The 18,193-nt window shown below is 43.5% G+C and overlaps 1 protein-coding gene across 1 annotated transcript; it reads right to left on the bottom strand.

Moving 5' to 3' along the window:
- Positions 1 to 503: 503 nt before the first annotated feature.
- On the bottom strand, positions 504 to 1,457 carry LOC126335753 (uncharacterized). Its single transcript, XM_049999210.1, has one exon. The coding sequence runs from the start codon at positions 1,455 to 1,457 to the stop codon at positions 504 to 506; it is 954 nt and encodes a 317-aa protein (XP_049855167.1).
- Between the last annotated feature and the right edge of the window lie 16,736 nt (positions 1,458 to 18,193).

Below are 18,193 nucleotides of genomic sequence, written 5' to 3'. Positions count from 1 at the left end.
AGCAGTCGCAGGGTTCCGGACTGCGCGCCTAGTACCGCAAGACCACCGCGGCCGGCAGGAGCCAAGCATTTTAAAATGCACCAAGAGGAGCCATAAGGAACTGAACGTTACCTAGCAGGAGATTTTGATTTCACAGGTGTGCAAAGATTTTGAGATTTAGCACATTGCCTTCATTTTGATCATTGCTTTGTTTTCATTTGACAGAACAGTTTTGTAAGGATTACTGCTTTATTCCCTGTCCTCTTGAATCTATGTCCTCATAGTTCCACCCCCCTCCCACTGCATTTATAGATTCTATTCAAATCATTATAACTGATTGGGACATCTCCAACTTGTCACTGTGGCGTGCATGCTGCGTTGAGGTGGAGACCTGAAACTTGCAGTGTGTATGGTCGCTACACATTTAACTGATGGAATACTCATTCTTTAAGTCTTAAAGTCTTACATATAGTGACAGACGAAAATATACTTTTACCAGCCGAAAAATTACGTGCTTTTTGTTACTAGTTGAAGGTGAGCTGCCCTAAGATTATAAGGTACGTGACAACAACAGTGAGAGCAGAAACTATCAGACGGCGGTCGATCTTGACAAATCCGGCGGCGCTGAAGGATGTTCGAGGTCCTTGAAGCGTGAACCTTAGGAATTCATCAAGCTCAGCAGTGCGTCGTTGAGGTACCACCGATGCTCTGATGAGGATCACACCCGTGGCTGCCGCAGTGTCTTCTGCAGCCGCGCACGACAACGAGAACAGTAGGATCCTGAGCCAGTGCAAGGCAAGCCACACCTCTGATACTCTCACAGACGCGCCGAATGAGGGTCCTGGCACATCACTGTCAGACAGAAGCTTGACGAGAACCTCATAGGAACTGCAGGTGGCGCCACAGATGCAGAACGCGATGTCGAAGGCCACGGGCAGGCCAAAGTGACTCATCAGGTGGTCGGCGGCGCGTCCCAACGCCACGTATGTCTTCTGCAGCTGCAGCAGTGAGCACCTGTAAGATGGTGACGCTCCTACAAACAGTTCTGTGCAATGGGGGGACAGGGCGTCCTGCAGGACAGCATTCAGTCTGGAGAACCTCGCCCACATTTCCAGGACGAGCAAGATGAATTGTAGTGTGATCGTCACATCAAAGAATAGCCCCGTAATGACTAAAAGAGTCGCAAGTGGGTTACGAAACCTGTATAAACTTACTGTCATCAAGCAGAGCATCACTGACGTGTTAACAGCTACTACAAATCCTCCCAAAACTTTTCCATATTTCACCTTCTTCATCGGCATATGTATATCAGCTAGTCTCATCTCCTTGATGAAATACTGCAATTGTTGGCACCTAGATACAGTACATATTCCCAAAGCTGATAACATCTTCATTTCCTTAAGTATTATTATGACAAAGTACACGGCCAGCACTATTTCTGAAGCACTTGTGACGGTATTCCAGTAATCAAACGTCATGTAAAGGTGCGACAACGAAAATATTGCTACCAAAAGGAGCCATAATGTTGAAGGACCAACAATATTCTTGCAGGGAAGTATCGATCGAACTGTGCACATTGCTGTAGGGCAACACCTCGGCTTCATAGGTGCCAATCCAAAGGCTTGCCACATTCCATACAGCACACTAAAAGAAACATAGAACTTGAAAACAGTTCCTCTTCTGTAACCGTACATGGTGTAAACGTGTATGACGTCGCTGCCAGCTTTACCACTACTGGAATGGAAAGGTTTTTTATCGTCCATCCCATCTGGGAACTCATAAATGCATTTGATCGTTTAGTGCGACAGTCAGTTTAATTTCTGGGAAGTTGTCACTGTTCTTCACAATGTAATGTTTACGCTTTAAGGATTCGTAGAAAAGCGCCCCTATTCGTCTTTGCAGTTTTTATTTGTATTTTTGATCTTATGAATAAAAGAGAAGCGAGAGATCATTATCAGTGAGAACTGCAGATGAGCTAGGTCATGTTTGTCTTAGTTTTTGTCATTACCGTAAACGTATCTACAGACTTCGTTATTACTGTTCCAGTCGTCAGACGTAGACAATTGTGGTTACAATGCGAGAGAGAACTTGTCATTAGCATTAATATTTTACAGGTTTTGCCTAAGTAGTGTCTCTGTTTACAGCTTGTTACAGTGACATGTTCCTTTTTAAGGACAATCGATTCATTTGAATAATTTGCATACGCCGCACAGACTTTTAGCAGCAGAAACAATCGCCCCATAAATCTGCAAGCTGTATCCTTTCGAACTTTCTGTTCCTCGTGTACAGGCCGTGTTTCTATCCGTGTAAATGAAACACAGTGTGCAATAAAGGCACTATGAATACGAAAATGTCTAAGTGGCCTCAGTTTTAAGGTTCAGGAAAAGATGCAGACAATACTCTCTTCATACAACATCGATTGTAAAACAATTGACAAGCAACAAAAAACTGAAAGGCAATTCAAATTTATGAAAAGTTAGTTCTCAGCAAAGTACCGATTGGAAACAAACGATAGTACTCAATGAGTAAGCAGCCGCACCAAAGAGTTCGTAGTATGTGTTATATGTTGAAGACCTGTAAGGTGTCAGGCAAATCCAACACCTTCCATGAAAACCCTGACATGATAAGCAAATCCAGTAGTACGTCACATAGCTCCGAATAAATCGTGACATTAAATTAACCAAAGTAATACGAGTAACGAGTGAGCAAATGGAATACCACAGACTAACACAAGAATGCCTAAATGCATGTCATACCTTCCCACCGTGAGACAGACGCAGTTCCGAGGGGAGAAACGAGAACAGAAGCCGAGAGCAGAACCGTATTAAGTTAGAAGGCCCTACGAAAAGGGATGGACACCCACGTCTCCAGCTAACCGTTAGGACCACCCCCCAGCCCATGTTAAAAGCCCTGCATAAGAACAGTACAGATCTTACGATAACACAAAAAGGGCCACGCCACCAGGAAGTTTTAGTGTGAGACTTTTTCGCGTCTCTGTTACGTTGGACCACCCCTCCCCCCCCAGCCCATGTTAAAAGATAGAGCCCTCCAGAAGAACAGTATAGATCTTACGATAAAGCTAAAACGACCACACCAGCTGCAAGTTTTAGCGTGATACTTTTTAGCGTCTCTGTTACGTTGCAAACTTTAAAAACAGTGCCTCACCACGAAAAGTATGACGTTTCTCATTGGATAGAAAGAATTTTTGTAGGCGGAGCTTAAGGTTAACATTGAGACACTGATTGGTCAGATGAAAACACAGCCAGATAGTTTTTTTTTAAAACCAACTTCGGGAAATTGTAGTAAGGAGAAGTTAGGACAGAGTTGCTTCCGAGAGGGCGAGTTGGACGGAGCTGCGCCAGCCGCCGCCCCCTGACGAACACCGACAAGGTAATGCATGCACGCGATGCCGCATAACAGCACATAAAGCTTCACTCAGAACTGTAGAAGTCTCATCTGTTACACCCCCTTTTTGCGTAATACTAGTGTGTCGATCGTCAATTAAAGCTCATGGTGTTCACATTTCCCACTTGAAGTAAAAATCTGAAACGCGATAATTTTTCTGTTATATAGTTATTGAGAAGCCACATCAGCCACTGTAATTTACGACAAGTTAGATAGGTAATTAAAGATAATTGTGGGTCACTGTAGACCATTTTGATAGTTTTCTCTTATGTGAAACTTAATTTAAACCTAGATTATAGATGTGATGTGGCATAGGTCATCCTTCGATCCATTGTAGAACTTGGAAACCCATTCAGGGAATATTCGTTCACATTTTTGTTGAACGCAGTTGTTTTTTACCATCCTGTATTAAAACATTTCCTTTTATCAATAGTTCAGATTATAAACGATGTTCTGTGAGTAGAATAAAATTTCCGATGGTAAACTTTCTAAGTAGGCTGTTTACGTTTTCTTATTGGTAACGCCACGTAGCGCTCTGTATGAAAAATCACTGGCTCTGCCGTGTGCAGTCTGTGGCTGGTTTGCATTATTGTCTGCCATTGTAGTGTTGGGCAGCTGGATGTTAACAGCGCGTAGCATTGCGCAGTTGGAGGTGAGCCACCAGCGGTGGTGGACGTGGGGAGAGAGATGGCGGAGTTTTGAAATTTGTAAGAATGGGTGTCATGAACTGATATATATATTATGACTATAAAGGTAAATACATTGTTTGTTCTCTATTAAAATCTTTAATTTGCTAACTGTGCCTATCAGTAGTTAGTGACTTCCGTAGTTTGAATCTTTTAGTTAGCTGGCAGTAGTGGCGCTCGATGTATTGCAGTAGTTCGAGTAACGAAGATTTTTATGAGGTAAGTGATTTGTGAAACATATAGATTAATGTTAGTCAGGGCCATTCTCTTGTAGGGATTACTGAAAGTCAGATTGCATTGCGCAAAACAATATTCTGTGTCAGTTTAAGCACAGTCATGTACAATTCTTCTAAGGGGACGTTTCAACTTAACTGTTTTTCGACGTTATTTTACCAGCTAACTAAAAATAGGAAAGTCTTGAACCCCTTCCACTAAATTTAGTTAGTATTAAGATTCTTTTTCAGGGAGTGCAGTGGAGCTGACGCTGAAATCATTAAGTATTTGGTTATATCGTCGCTAGTCTCACTGAACTCTTCTGAATTCTACATGTCATGTGTGGTCTGGCGTCTCCTTACCAACAACAGGTCCCAGGTTCAAACTAGTCAATTCCCTAAAAAAAGAACACGCTCAGAGCGTTGTTGAGCGAAAGTGGTAGGGAGACACGATATAGAACTAACAGACACCACGAAGAATGTTAGAGACCTTCAAGGAATATAACTACACAGGAAAAAAAGTAACAATGACTTCATGAAGAAACTGAAAAGACTGGGAAGAAAAACTTGAGAAAAATAGGAAATTGCTAAAAGAGCAACATCAACCCATAATAAATACCAATCAAGTTAAAAATTTTAATAAACGTAAAAATGGTCAGTAGTAGGCTATAACGCAATTTTTACTTAACTGTGTGATTAGCTAATTTCGACCAAGCGTCGCTCTCAAGCACATTTATAACACTTATTTCATGTCATTTTCAAATCACTCTTAATTACAAGTAAAAAGTAGCCATATTCTGTCATTTTACGAAAGGATCCACACGAAATGTGTCAATGTAGTGTGTATCTTTTCGTAAAATGACGTAATGTGAATATATGTAATTAGAAAATGGCACGAAATACAGATTTTACAAATGTGCTTGACAATGAAACTTAGTCGAAATTAGCTAATCGCACGATTAAATAACCACCGCATTACACCCAATGACGGACCATGTTATGTTTATTAAACACCTGGACGCTGTGGATCCCCCAATTTAAAAAAAGAAGAAATACGTGAAATCTTGATGACCTGTAAATATAATCATAACAGCTATAATTGTTTATGATTTAATTTGTTGTTCCTCCATATCTAGTACAATATTGTTTATATTGTAGATCAGAATAAGTAGTAACTCTTGTGGTTGGCAGGAGAGCCAACCGTATGGTTAAAGGAGGCCGAAATGCACACGTCTCAGCTGACGCAGGGTGGCGTGAGGTCTGGAACATGACAAGGGAATTAGAATTGAGAAAAACGGACGTAGCTGGTGGAATACTTAACTCTAATCCATTAATGACGAACGTCGCTCTTTATGGTACATGATTCACAATATCAATAGTACGGATACTGGCGCCTTGCTAGGTCGTTGCAAATAACGTGGCTGAAGGCTACGCTAACTATAGTCTCGGCAAATGAGAGCGTAGAAGTCAGTGAACCATAGCTAGCAAAGTCGGCTGTACCACTGGGGAGAGTGCTAGGAAGTCTCTCTAGACCTGCCGTGTGGCGGCGCTCGGTCTGCAATCACTGATAGTGGCGACACGCGGGTCCGACGTATACTACCGGACCGCGGCCGATTTTAGGCTACCACCTAGCAAGTGTGGTGTCTGGCGGTGACACCACATTCCTCCCCGCAAATCGGCGTACGGTTGTGGCATAAGGCTTCCGCCAGCCGTGGGGAGGACCCCATGTTGACGTATGCGACGAGGTGGGGAGCCTAACAACAGGCGAGGCTGTGCCACCCGCACCCTGCCATTCGGACCGCGGGAAGCTAGGAAACGCCTGAAAACCTGCTCCAGGGTGCACGCCAACATGCGGTGTATGCGCCCGTAGAGAGACAGGAGGGGCCGAAGGGTCGACCTCCATCGGGCCGGGGCACCCGACGGGCGAAGATGACATATGGTCCGGAGCGGGCAAAAGTTCCATGTCACGGGAAGCGATCGGCGGCGCGTGACCCAGGGAGGCGCCCGGCGGTTGCAGCGACGCGTCCACTGCGGGCGGCGCCGGCGGGAGAACAGGCGGCGGCGGCGGCGGCGGTGGCGGCGATGACGGCGGCGCGTCGCCATGGGGCAAAATGGAAGCCAGCGTCGGTAACACCTGGAGCTGAGGCGAGCCAGTAGATGGGTCCCCAGGGCGCTGACCGGACGGCACCGTCGCTGAAAGCAGACGGCGAGCGGCAGATCCCGTGCGACGACAGAGGCGCAGCGGATTGAGATGCCGACACACCTCACCAGAGGCCCCCAAAACTAGATACATAGCGCTTCCGAGGCAGCGAAGAATGCGCCCTTCGAGCCAACGCCGTGAACCTCGATAGTGGCGATAGTAGACAACGTCGCCTAGAGCAAAAGCAGGTGTCTGCCGCTGCACAGGAACCTGATGCGGCGGATGTAGCAAAGACATCAAGGTTCCATGAGGGCGACCGTGGAGCAACTCAGCCTGCGAGCGACCATCTCGGGGCTGAGAGTGATACGAGGACAAATAGAGCAATAACGCGTCCTCCCGAGAATGCGACTCTTTCAACATCAACATCTGTGACTTGAAAGTCCTGACCAATCGTTCAGCGGCACCGTTTGACTGTGGCGAAAACGGCGCGGACGTCAGATGTTGAATACCATTGGCCTTGCAGAATGACTGAAATTCTGCGGACATGAATTGTGGGCCGTTGTCGGAAACAATAGTCTGTGGAAGATCTTCAATGCAAAAGATAGCGGATAACGCGTGGATGGTTGCAGATGACGTCGTGGAAGACATCCGGAGAACAAAAGGAAAATTACTGAATGAATCTACCACAACCAACCATCGAGCATTCCAGAATGGACCAGCAAAATCGATTGGTAAGCGTTGCCAAGGGGAAGTGGCTTTTGGCCATGCAAAGAATTTCCGCGGTGGTGCTGATTGTTGTTCGGCACACACCATACAAGAAAAGCACATATTCGTAATCGCGGCATCGATTCCGAAGCAAGTACAGTGCTGACGAGCAAGTTGTCTCGTTCTCACTATATCCCAATGTCCTTGATGAAGAAGCTGTAAGACAGAGGACTGTAACGAACGTGGCACCACGACCCGGGACTGATCATTATCAGAACGCAACCTAAAAACACCACGTCGTACAAAAAGTCTCTCCTTGCGAGCAAAAAATTGGCGAACCAACGGGTCCCCGATCCGTGACTTTGACAAGGGCCATTGGGTAGCAACAAAACGCAGAACGGGAGCAAGGACAGGGTCGGCAGCTGTGGCAGTAGCTACACGACGAAAATCAATCGGTAACGGTTCGACCACGTCATCGGTTTCCGCATCAATGAACATGCAAGCAAGTTCGGAGGAATCGAATGCCCTATCCTCAGCAACAGGCAAGCGGGACAACGCATCGGCGTTTCCGTGCTTAGCAGTGGACCGATACAAGATATCGTAGAGGTACTGCGAGAGGAAAATAGACCAGCGAATGAATTACTGCGCTGTACGTGGAGGTACTGGCTTGGTCGGATGAAAAAGTGATGTCAGAGGTTTGTGGTCTGTGATTATGGTAAAGTGACGATCATACAAGAAATCATGAAACTTTGTAACACCAAATACGAGGGCCAATGCTTCTTTCTCGATCTGTGAATAATTTCTTTGCGGAGACGAGAGCAATTTGGACGCAAAGGCAATAGGGCGATCGTGCGATCCATCTTTGTGCGCAAGCACAGCACCGATCCCGAATTCCGATGCATCCACCATCCACAAGAGGGGCTTCTGGGGATCGAATGGCGTAAGGCAAGTATTGGGAAGGAACGCCGATTTCAACTGGCGAAAGGCGCGTTCGCATTCCGTCGTCCAGACGAACCGAACACCCTTACGGCGTAAGCGATGAAGCGGAGCTGAAATGGAAGAGGCATGCGGAATATAGCGATGGTAGTAATTTATTTTTCCAAGCACACTATGGAGCTGCTTCAAATTCTGCGGCGACGGCAAGTCTTGTATGGCACGAAGGTGCGTGGGACTGGGATGTATGCCTTGGACATTGATTACATGTCCCAAGTATGGTAAGTCGCGAGGTAAAAAGCACACATTTGTCCTTCCGCAAGCGAAGACCATTTTGTCGCAAGACCTGAAATAATGTTCTGAGATTGGCCAAATGTTCTTCTTCCGTCTTTCCGGAGATCACAATATCGTTCAGATAATTTGCTGCAGTAGGGACCGACGCACAAACAGTTTGTAGATATTGCTGAAACAATGCAGGGGCGGATGCACACCCGAATGGCAGTCGTTTGAATCGATACAAACCAAGATGGGTGTTAACCACCAAAACACGCTGGGATTCTTCGTCCACCGGTATTTTCAAGTACGCATCTGCTAGGTCCAACTTAGAAAAATATCTACCCGGGCACAGTTTGTCAAAAAGATCTTCCGGGCGGGGTAAAGGAAAAGTTGCAAACACTAGTTGTGGATTCACTGTTGCCTTGAAATCCACACAAAGTCTCAACTTGCAGGAAGGTTTTGGCAAAATTACTAAGGGTGATGCCCAGAGAGAAGCCTGCACACGTTCAATCACACCTTGTGATTCCAAATCGTGTAATGTGTTTGCGACCTCCTCACGCAATGCGTGGGGAACATTGCGCGCTCTGAAAAATTTCGGTTGCGCGTTTACTTTCAGTTTCAAATGTGCTTTATAGTTCTTAGCGCAACCGAGGCCCGGTGCAAAAATGTCTGCAAATTCTTCACATAGACGAGAAACACTGTCTGAAGGCACCGTCTGGTTCACTGATAGGACCTGATTTACTATAGACAAGTTAAACTACTGAAATAAATCGAAACCAAACAAGTTAACTGCAGAAGAAGAACGAAGGACGTAAAATGACACAAGTTTTGTTTGTCCTTTTTTGTTGCAAGAAGGCTGCACTGTCCTAACACAGGGATACGTTGACCTGAATAGCTTGTTAACTGAACATTTGCGGCACGCATCGGAGGTGTGCCCAGCAGTTTGTAAGTGTCTTGATTGATCAGTGGAACTGCAGCTCCGGTATCACTGGAATGTTATCACTTTGCCGTTAATGTCCAAGTCTACAAAAAGTTTATTGTCCTGCTGACGACAAGAGCGACTGTCTCGTGCAAGGTGAACTGACACTGGTACATAATCACTTGCGACTTGACGGGAGTTCCGGCGATGTCGACGCACACTATTTTTGGGACGAACACAGGAACTGTTAGAGAGAGTGGCACTGGGCGGAGTGGAATGAACTACATGAATGTCCATGGGCGAAGTTTCGCGAGCCTGAGTATCCTTGGTTCGATTCCGATTCCGGCGCGAAGCAAAGGGCCTGGATTGGTTCTGAGCTTCCGATCGGAGCTTTTTCTGGCAAAAACTCTGAACATGTCCTTTTTCATTACAAAAAAAAAAGCAAATAGCTTGGCGTGACGGGCAATTCTCACGCGAATGTCTAGTAGCACATCGCTGGCATGATTTGATCACTGCATTTGTGTGCTGGCGCGGCACACGTGGCTGAGAGCCTGGCGACAGCGGCGCTGCTGTTTACCGCTCCATGCAGCTCGCCCGGCGGGCCGGTTAACCTGACACACTGCTGGCGAAGTTTCAAATGATTCCTGATCAAGTCAAGTGTGTCCTGCCGATCCAATATGTCCATCACTTGTTGAAGGGAGGGATTGACTAGTTTCAAAATCTTTCCTTATACGAACATCAGAAACGTTCTGTGCAATTGCATCACGAACCATAGTATCTGTATGAGGGAGTCCACATTGACACTCAAAAGCACAATCCCTAGTAAGGCCTTGCAAGGTTGCAACCCACTCCCAATTAGTCTGACCTGCCGTACGTTTTGTACGAAAGAAGGTATACCTTTTCGCAACTACATTGACTGATTCTCTGAAATATGCATGTAATGCAGACAAAATTTCTTCATTGGACAGAGTTGGTACGTCGCGTCGGGGAAATAATTTGACTATCACACGGTACGTGTTCAGGCCGACGGAAGACAACAGAAATGGCTGCCGCTCGTTACGTTGAATTCTGTAGGCGGCGAGATGGAATCCAAATTGACGTGACCACTCCGTCCAGCTTTCCAGTGCAGCATCAAAAGGTCGAAAAGTGGGTGCAACAGCGTGTTGTGGCTGCGTTAGCGGTGAAGCGGCTGCTGCTGCATCGTTTTGCATCGCACGTTGACCCTGGGCGAGCTGTCCAAGGGCATCCAGTAAGGCCTGCGTCTGCTGATTCTGTAAGCGATAAAATTCCGACAGTACATCTGGAGATTGTGGCGAAGCCATTACACAAGTAAATCAGGGCAATGTAGAAAAGAACGCGGTATTGCCTCGTCGTCAATGTTGTGATTGGCAGGAGAGCCAACCGTATGGTTAAAGGAGGCCGAAATGCGCGCGTCTCAGCTCACGCAAGCTGTCGTGAGGTCTGGAACATGACAAGGGAATTAGAATTGAGAAAAACGGACGTAGCTGGTGGAATACTTAACTTTAATCCATTAATGACGAACGTCGCTCTTTATGGTACATGATTCACAATATCAATAGTACGGATACTGGTGCCTTGCTAGGTCGTAGCAAATAACGTAGCTGAAGGCTATGCTAACTATCATCTCGGCAAATGAGAGCGTAGAAGTCAGTGAACCATAGCTAGCAAAGTCGGCTGTACCACTGGGGCGTTCGGTCTGCAATCACTGATAGTGGCGACACGCAGGTCCGACGTATACTACCGGACCGCGGCCGATTTATAGGCTACCACCTAGCAACTGTGGTGTCTGGCGGTGACACCACAGTAATTGTCGTTTGAAACTGAATTTTAATTGCAAAAGACGAGTAACAGATACTCAAATCTCCAAGAGAAACCGCACAATTTTTCTATTATTATTATTATTGTTATATTATCACAATTTTATGCTTATCCTACTTGTGATTCTACAGAGCCGGCCACTGTGGCCTAGCGGTACTAGGCGCTTCAGTGCGAAACTGCGCTACAGGTAACGGTCGCAGCTTTGAATCCTGCCTCGCGCATGGATGTGTGTGATATCCTTAGGTTCGTTAGATTTAAGTAGTTCTAAGTCTAGGGGACTGATGACCTTAGATGTCAAGTCCCATAAAGCCATTTGAACTGTTTGATTCTACAGTTTTCTTTCGACTGAAATCACTTTTCGTGAACTTTGAACATACGGACGTAGGTGATGTTACGAAAGTATGGGAGAAGCTAATTATATGGGAAGGAGAACAGTGACTACACGTATTCTCGTAATTTTAATAGAAAATCCTACGCTTTGTGTTATTGTACTTCACAGAATACGACTACACTGTCATCTTCAGCTTCTGAACCATCGTCTCTCCCAGAATTCCAGGAGGGATTATCGAAACACTGAAAGCGATCCCAGAAATATTTATGCAAATCATGGAATGGCGTCAGTATGCCATATTTTCTATATTGCCATACGTTCCGTGAGTTACTGGTTACTTTCAGCCGAATATCGTGTGTGGTATAGACGATTTCTGAAATATTTCGCTGTAATGCAGAAAATTATGTTAGTGAAATATTTGTTTCGTTCTATTACCAGTTACTTTTTTGTTTCTAGATTTAGTATATTGCTAAGAGCCTCTAGTACATTTTGCTCATCAGTCAATTTAATAGCTTGCATAAAAAAGTTCGTGATATGATCTAAAAATCTAAATTTTTTTTAATCATTTGCAAACTATATGTAATTACTTATCTGATAATACGTCAGCAGTCTCTTACATCTGTTTCAATAATTTACTATGTCTGACTATAAAATAGCTAATTTCACCAACATTAGTTTTTATGGACTCAGCACAGTCGTCTTTTGATGAGCAAAGCATGTTCGAAACATTTAGCAATATATTACATTAATGCACAAGTAAATAATGTGACAGATACCCGAAAAGAACAATTAATTTATTCATAACGCCATAGTACGAACAGTTAGCCACGATGTGCAAAGTCTATATGTAATAGTGTTGAGCAGTTTGTCTGAATATAGTGCTTGTTATGACTCAGTTCACTTCAAAGATGTTTCCACAAGCAACCTCCTCATTATAGTATCACTTTTACAGTTTCAGGACATACCTCCAGAAGATGCTTCCTTGCCAATAAATGGCAATCTTCGAACATTTGTTTGCTGCTTATTTATTTCCCACGACCCCGTTTTTGTTGGAAGACCATTTGGTGTGCTGAAATGGCTCTGAGCACTATGGGACTTAACATCTGAGGTCATCAGTCCCCTAGAACTAAGAACTACTTAAACCTAACGAACCTAAGGACATCACGCACATCCATGCCCGAGGCAGGATTCGAACCTGCGACCATAGCAGCCACACGGTTCCAGACTGAAGCGCCTAGGAGCGCTCGGCCACCACGGCCGGGTTCTTGTGCTGACAAATACTCTTCGTGATGTTGCAATAAGCTACAAAGCTGCTCTTTAACAAGAGAGTAATAACATAACAATACAGACAAGACGTAGGTGTCCCCTGCTGGTTTAAAGCCTCACAAATTCTTATGCATGGTCATACAAAAGTACAGTGCGTGTAAATCAATTACACAGCAGAGAAGAAATTAAAGACATTTTCCAAATATTTGCGATGGATGGATATCGCTGTTCGGCAATGCAGGAGCGTAACGAGGCAAAGGTAAGATAGGCTCTCGCCTACAACGCAGGTAACAGAGCGGCCGCAAAACCTGACAGAAAAAAAACAATAAAGACGATTTAAGAATTAACCAGGAGAGGTACGTGAGATCTCCATCCCCGTGTGTACATGACTTCTGCTGGCGAGACAAATTCTTTCCTTCGCCCTTAGTGTACAAATGTCTGTGGAGCGAGCACCATTTACTATGCTTGTTGTCAACATTAAGCTGGAAATTTCACTGGATCTCGAGATGACGTTGTCTGTTTAAGGCCAATTCACATAAGTCGTCACGTGATGTAATTCACCTCACATCAAAATATTTGACAATGCATTTCAGATCGTGACATTTACTTAGGCCGTCAACGGACTATCACGTTACATCCTGGTATGTCGACGTTTCCCGGGAAGAAAGTTTTGATAGCATCGTCCTTCGCTAACAACTCAATTTATGGTAGTGGATTTCATGTCTTTCCGCCTTCTTAAACTTTAGTTTTATTATTATGCTTTATTTTCGTATCAAACTGCAAATGCCCGCTGCGACTTGGGTATTTTTCCGTCCAGTGGTCTTACACAAGCAAAAGGTATTTAGGTTTGTGATAACAGAACAGAGCTGATACTGGATATAAATACTCGTACACTGAGGTGACATAAGCCGTGCGTTACCTCCTAATATCGTTTCGGACCACCGTTTGCCCAGCGGAATGCAGCATATCGATGTGGCATGGACTCAGTAAGTCACTGGAAACCCCTTGCAGAAATATTGAGCCATGCTGTCTCTATAGCCGATCATATTGTAAAAGTGTTGACGGTGCAGGAACTGACCTCTCAGTTGTGTCCCATAAATGTTTGATGGGATTCATGGTGGATGAACTTGATGGCCAAATTATCCGCTCTAATTTTCCAGAATTTTCTTCAAACCAATCGCGAACAACCGAGGCCAGTGGCATGGCGCATTGCCATCCATAACAAGTTCCTCGTTGATTGGAAACATGAAGTCCATGAATGGCTACAAATATTCTCCAAGCAGCCGAAAATAACCATTTACATTCAGTGATCGGTTCAGTCGGACCAGAGCACACGATCCATTCCACGTAAAGACATGTCACGCCATTATGGAGTCACCACCAGCTTTTTCAGAGCCTTGTTGACAACCTGGGCCCATGGCCTAACTCTTTTCGCCTGTCATCTAGGGTCCAACCAATATATTCACGAGCCTACGAGAGGCTTTGCGGCGATGTCGTTCTCTTAGCAAAGGTACACGAGTCGATCGTCTGCTGCTGTAGCCCATTATCGCTAAATTTGGCAGCACTGTCATAACGGATACGATCGTCGTACGTCCCACATTGATTTCTGTAGTTGTCTGACGCAATCTTACTGGTCTCTTAGCACAGACAACTCTACGCAAACGCCGCTACTCTCGGACACCGAGCGAGGTGGCGCAGTTGTTAGACACTGGACTCGCATTCGGGAGGACGACGGTTCAATCCCGCGTCCGGTCATCCTGATTTAGGTTTTCCGTGATTTCCCTAAATCACACCAGGCAAATGCCGGGATGGTTCCTCTGAAAGGGCACGGCCGACTTCCTTCCCCATCCTTTGTAATTATGTAATAGGCGTATTTAAACTGTTTTAGCATGTAATTATCTGAACTGTTTCTTATTTAAATTGTTTTGTTAATTAAATTGCATTGTGTATTGTTGAGAAAGAGCGGGAAACCGCGCATAGATACATTTTGAGAAAGAGCGGGAAACAGCGCGCAGTAATACATCTGTAATGGTAGCAGGGATTGTCTGCACCAAAAACCATTGTTGGCGGCGAGACCGCACTTTTGTAGCATTGAGCGTTGGAAGCGAGCAGTTGCGAGTAAGATGTGAGACGAGGCAGTCGTAGCTAGCGAGACATGAGAGGAGGTCGCTGTAAGCGAGGTATGAATTAACACTTTGAAAGAAGCGGTGTGCTCGCCAGCCACTCGCTATATGTAGTGCAATGCTAGTTTTTAAGAATTTTTGTAAAGAACTATGCCCCTTGTAATTGTTTGTCAAGATCGTTCTCAGAATATAGTTATGTAATTTTGATGGAAAATTAGGTATGTAGCGCAACGCTACTTTTTAAGAATTTTTGTAAAGAACTATACCCCTTGTAATTGTTTGTCAAGATCGTTCTCAGAATATAGTTAACTTCTACCAGATTAAATGCATTAAGAATTTTCTATCCCAAAATCATTCACGTAAATGCTTTACGGAATTTATTGTTATCTTAAAAGAAAAGTCTAAACTGAGCTTCAGCTTTTATCAAATCTAAATTAACTTCAACTTAAAGAATTCCAGTCACAAAGTATTATGAAACTCCACCAGCAGCTTATAATTATGTTAAAGAGAAGTAAGTATATTCATTCCACAGTTTGCTGTAGCAGTCAGATGGCGATCCAGTATAAATAATTAAAGGTAAGAATCAGTCTTAATAATTTCAGGTAACGACTGAGGGCCACGGCGACAACACATTTTATGTTTCGTCGTAATAATCAGCAGATAGTCTTGACAGAGCAGCAGTTAAAAGATTTTAAGAGACGCAGCGTTCAGTCAGCAAGCAAACGTACATCCAATATTAGACGGGAAGGTTTCACTTGGCGATATCCATTCAGTACGACATTTTAGTGAATCTACTGTGGATATGAATATACTGACTTTATAATAGTGTGAATAAGTTACTGTTAAGTGGCGCAACGCATATACTAAAGTGTACAGCTTTTATTCACAGGTCATCAGCAATTCTGTTTGCTTTATTGATTCGGCGTTGAAAAGTGTTTGTTCAGTGTTGAATCCGCTTTGAACAGTGATATATTTTGTTGCGTGTGATGGTTATAGACAATGTCCCGCAGAATAATTACTCGTTCTCAAACTGATAAAACTTTTTGTTGCGTGTGATGATTATAGACAATGTCCCGCAGAATAATTACTCGTTCTCAAACTGATAAAACTGTACAAAATACTGACGAGAGATTCTTTTCTGGAATAGGCAGTAATAATACGTGTGAAAACCCTGATTCTGAAACGTTAGGTGAACAGACATTTAATAACTGTAACAATATGGAAGCGTTTAACGAACAAGTAACTTCAGAAATGCCCACAGACAATGAAACGGTAGTGCAAAATAATTTGGCATTAAATGCAACAGACGGTACACAGTCACAAATTCCGCATAGTAGACATAACAGTTTCAGTAACGAAACCACTACAATGCAGTCAGACAGAGAGATTCCATTAAGCACTGATTTAGATTCAAACGGTACACAGCTACACAACCTGCGTAGCAGATCCAATAGTTCTCATGACCAAAATTCCGAAATTACGGAAAACGTGACGCAGTCACAATCATCTGAGGATGTTCAAATGAACACAGATCTACAGCCTTTAACAACGAATACAAATACACACAGAAGTCAATCCGAAACAGATCCTATAATGGCATTTTTGCTACAAATGAGACAAGACATGAATCAAAACTTTAACAGAGGGTTACAAGAATTAGAAAAAAGGTCACAAGATCTAAAAAACGAAATTAAGGCAGAACACGCACACACAGATCAGAAATTAGACAACATGTACCAAAATCTAAAACACGAAATCAAAGTAGAAATTCAAACAGTCGCTGAAAAATGTTCACAATCAACACAAGAATTACGCGACAAAATTCAAGAAATATCCGATAACCAAGCAACATTTGCAGTTAGTATACGGGAAACAATGACAGAAAACTTTGCTAAACAAAACGCTCAGATTGATGAACGTTTTAACAATCACACAGAAAACTGTTTGATACGTCACCGTAAACTGGTGCGATCGCAGGATAAAGAACGAAAAGAATTACTACAAACAATCACTAAACAGCGTCAGGACGACAAAAAGAAAGTGTTTGCCCAGGGCAAAACATATGTAGACAATCACATACAGTCGATCTCGGAAGAAATCGAAACGGTCAAAGAAACAAATAATCAAATACAAGACAGGCTTACAGAAATCCAAACACAGACAATCGATGTGAAAACTTCTACAGACACTGAAATCCAGAATGTTAAAGATAAATTAACAGAGGACGTTCAGACACTAACTGACAAAATAGAACACATAGAAATTAACCATGACACAGAAAATTTAAAGGCAGATTTTAAGAAAGTCACCAAAAGCAACCGTAAATTACGAAACGAACTGACAGAAAAGATCAATGAACTCACTACAAGAATAGATCTTTTAGATACTAACAATGACGAGAGATCAGACGACACTGCACCAGTCCCAGTGCAACAGAACTCTAATAGTAATAACACGCCATTGACAAATATACAACAAACTATCACAGATATAAAATCGCGTAATGATTCATTGCATCAGCAAATAAATTCTCTACAGCAAGAGATAGCGGACGCACAAGAAACCGCCGCACATAATCATTTTCAACAGAACACACACCGTTACGAAATGCCTCAGATCCATAATACATATAATGTTGGTAGACTTCAGAGAGTAAGAGATTTTACCCAGGAAGAAAGACACCCGAATCCATATTCAAGACAATACGACAACACTTACACACACAGACATGACAGTTTTGATCACAAACATTTTCTTTCAGTTAGAAAGTTTAAAACATTTAAAAACGACAGGGTGCAAATACATCCGTTGGATTTTATCCAACAGTTCAGGGGAGCACTTCCACCATCATGGCCAGTACAACATAAGTTAGAATTTATTGTCAGTTTTCTTGAAGGAGAACCAGCACGACGAATGCGACCAATTGCTAGACAATGCTTTTCCGTAGAAGCATTTGAGGAAGCATTTTTATCAGCATATTGGTCTGACACTACACAAAACAGCATCAAAGATCGGCTACTTAGTTTGCCAAACTTTGAAAATTCTACCTTTCCAACAATCACACAATTTTTCGAGTACATGGTGGAACAGAACCAGTACCTCAACGAGCCATACAGTCAATCGGCATTAATACAGCTTTGCATTTCAAAACTGCCCAGAGCTTTTAAAGTGTCATTACTGACAGGGCAACAAAAGGACAATGTATCCGCTTTTAGAGACATCTTACAACTATTAGAAGCACACCAGGCAGACTACGCATTTGTTAACAAAAATTTTTCACGACAGAACGGAAAACAAACAAACTCAGCTACTTTTGAACAAACACGATTTGGTAATAACAATCCGAGAAAACGCTTTCGCAGCGAAAATGACAACGAAA

The sequence above is a fragment of the Schistocerca gregaria genome, chromosome 2 (assembly GCF_023897955.1).
Source record: "Schistocerca gregaria isolate iqSchGreg1 chromosome 2, iqSchGreg1.2, whole genome shotgun sequence".
Taxonomy (NCBI): domain Eukaryota; kingdom Metazoa; phylum Arthropoda; class Insecta; order Orthoptera; family Acrididae; genus Schistocerca; species Schistocerca gregaria.
This window is presented reverse-complemented; position numbering and strand designations above follow the sequence as displayed.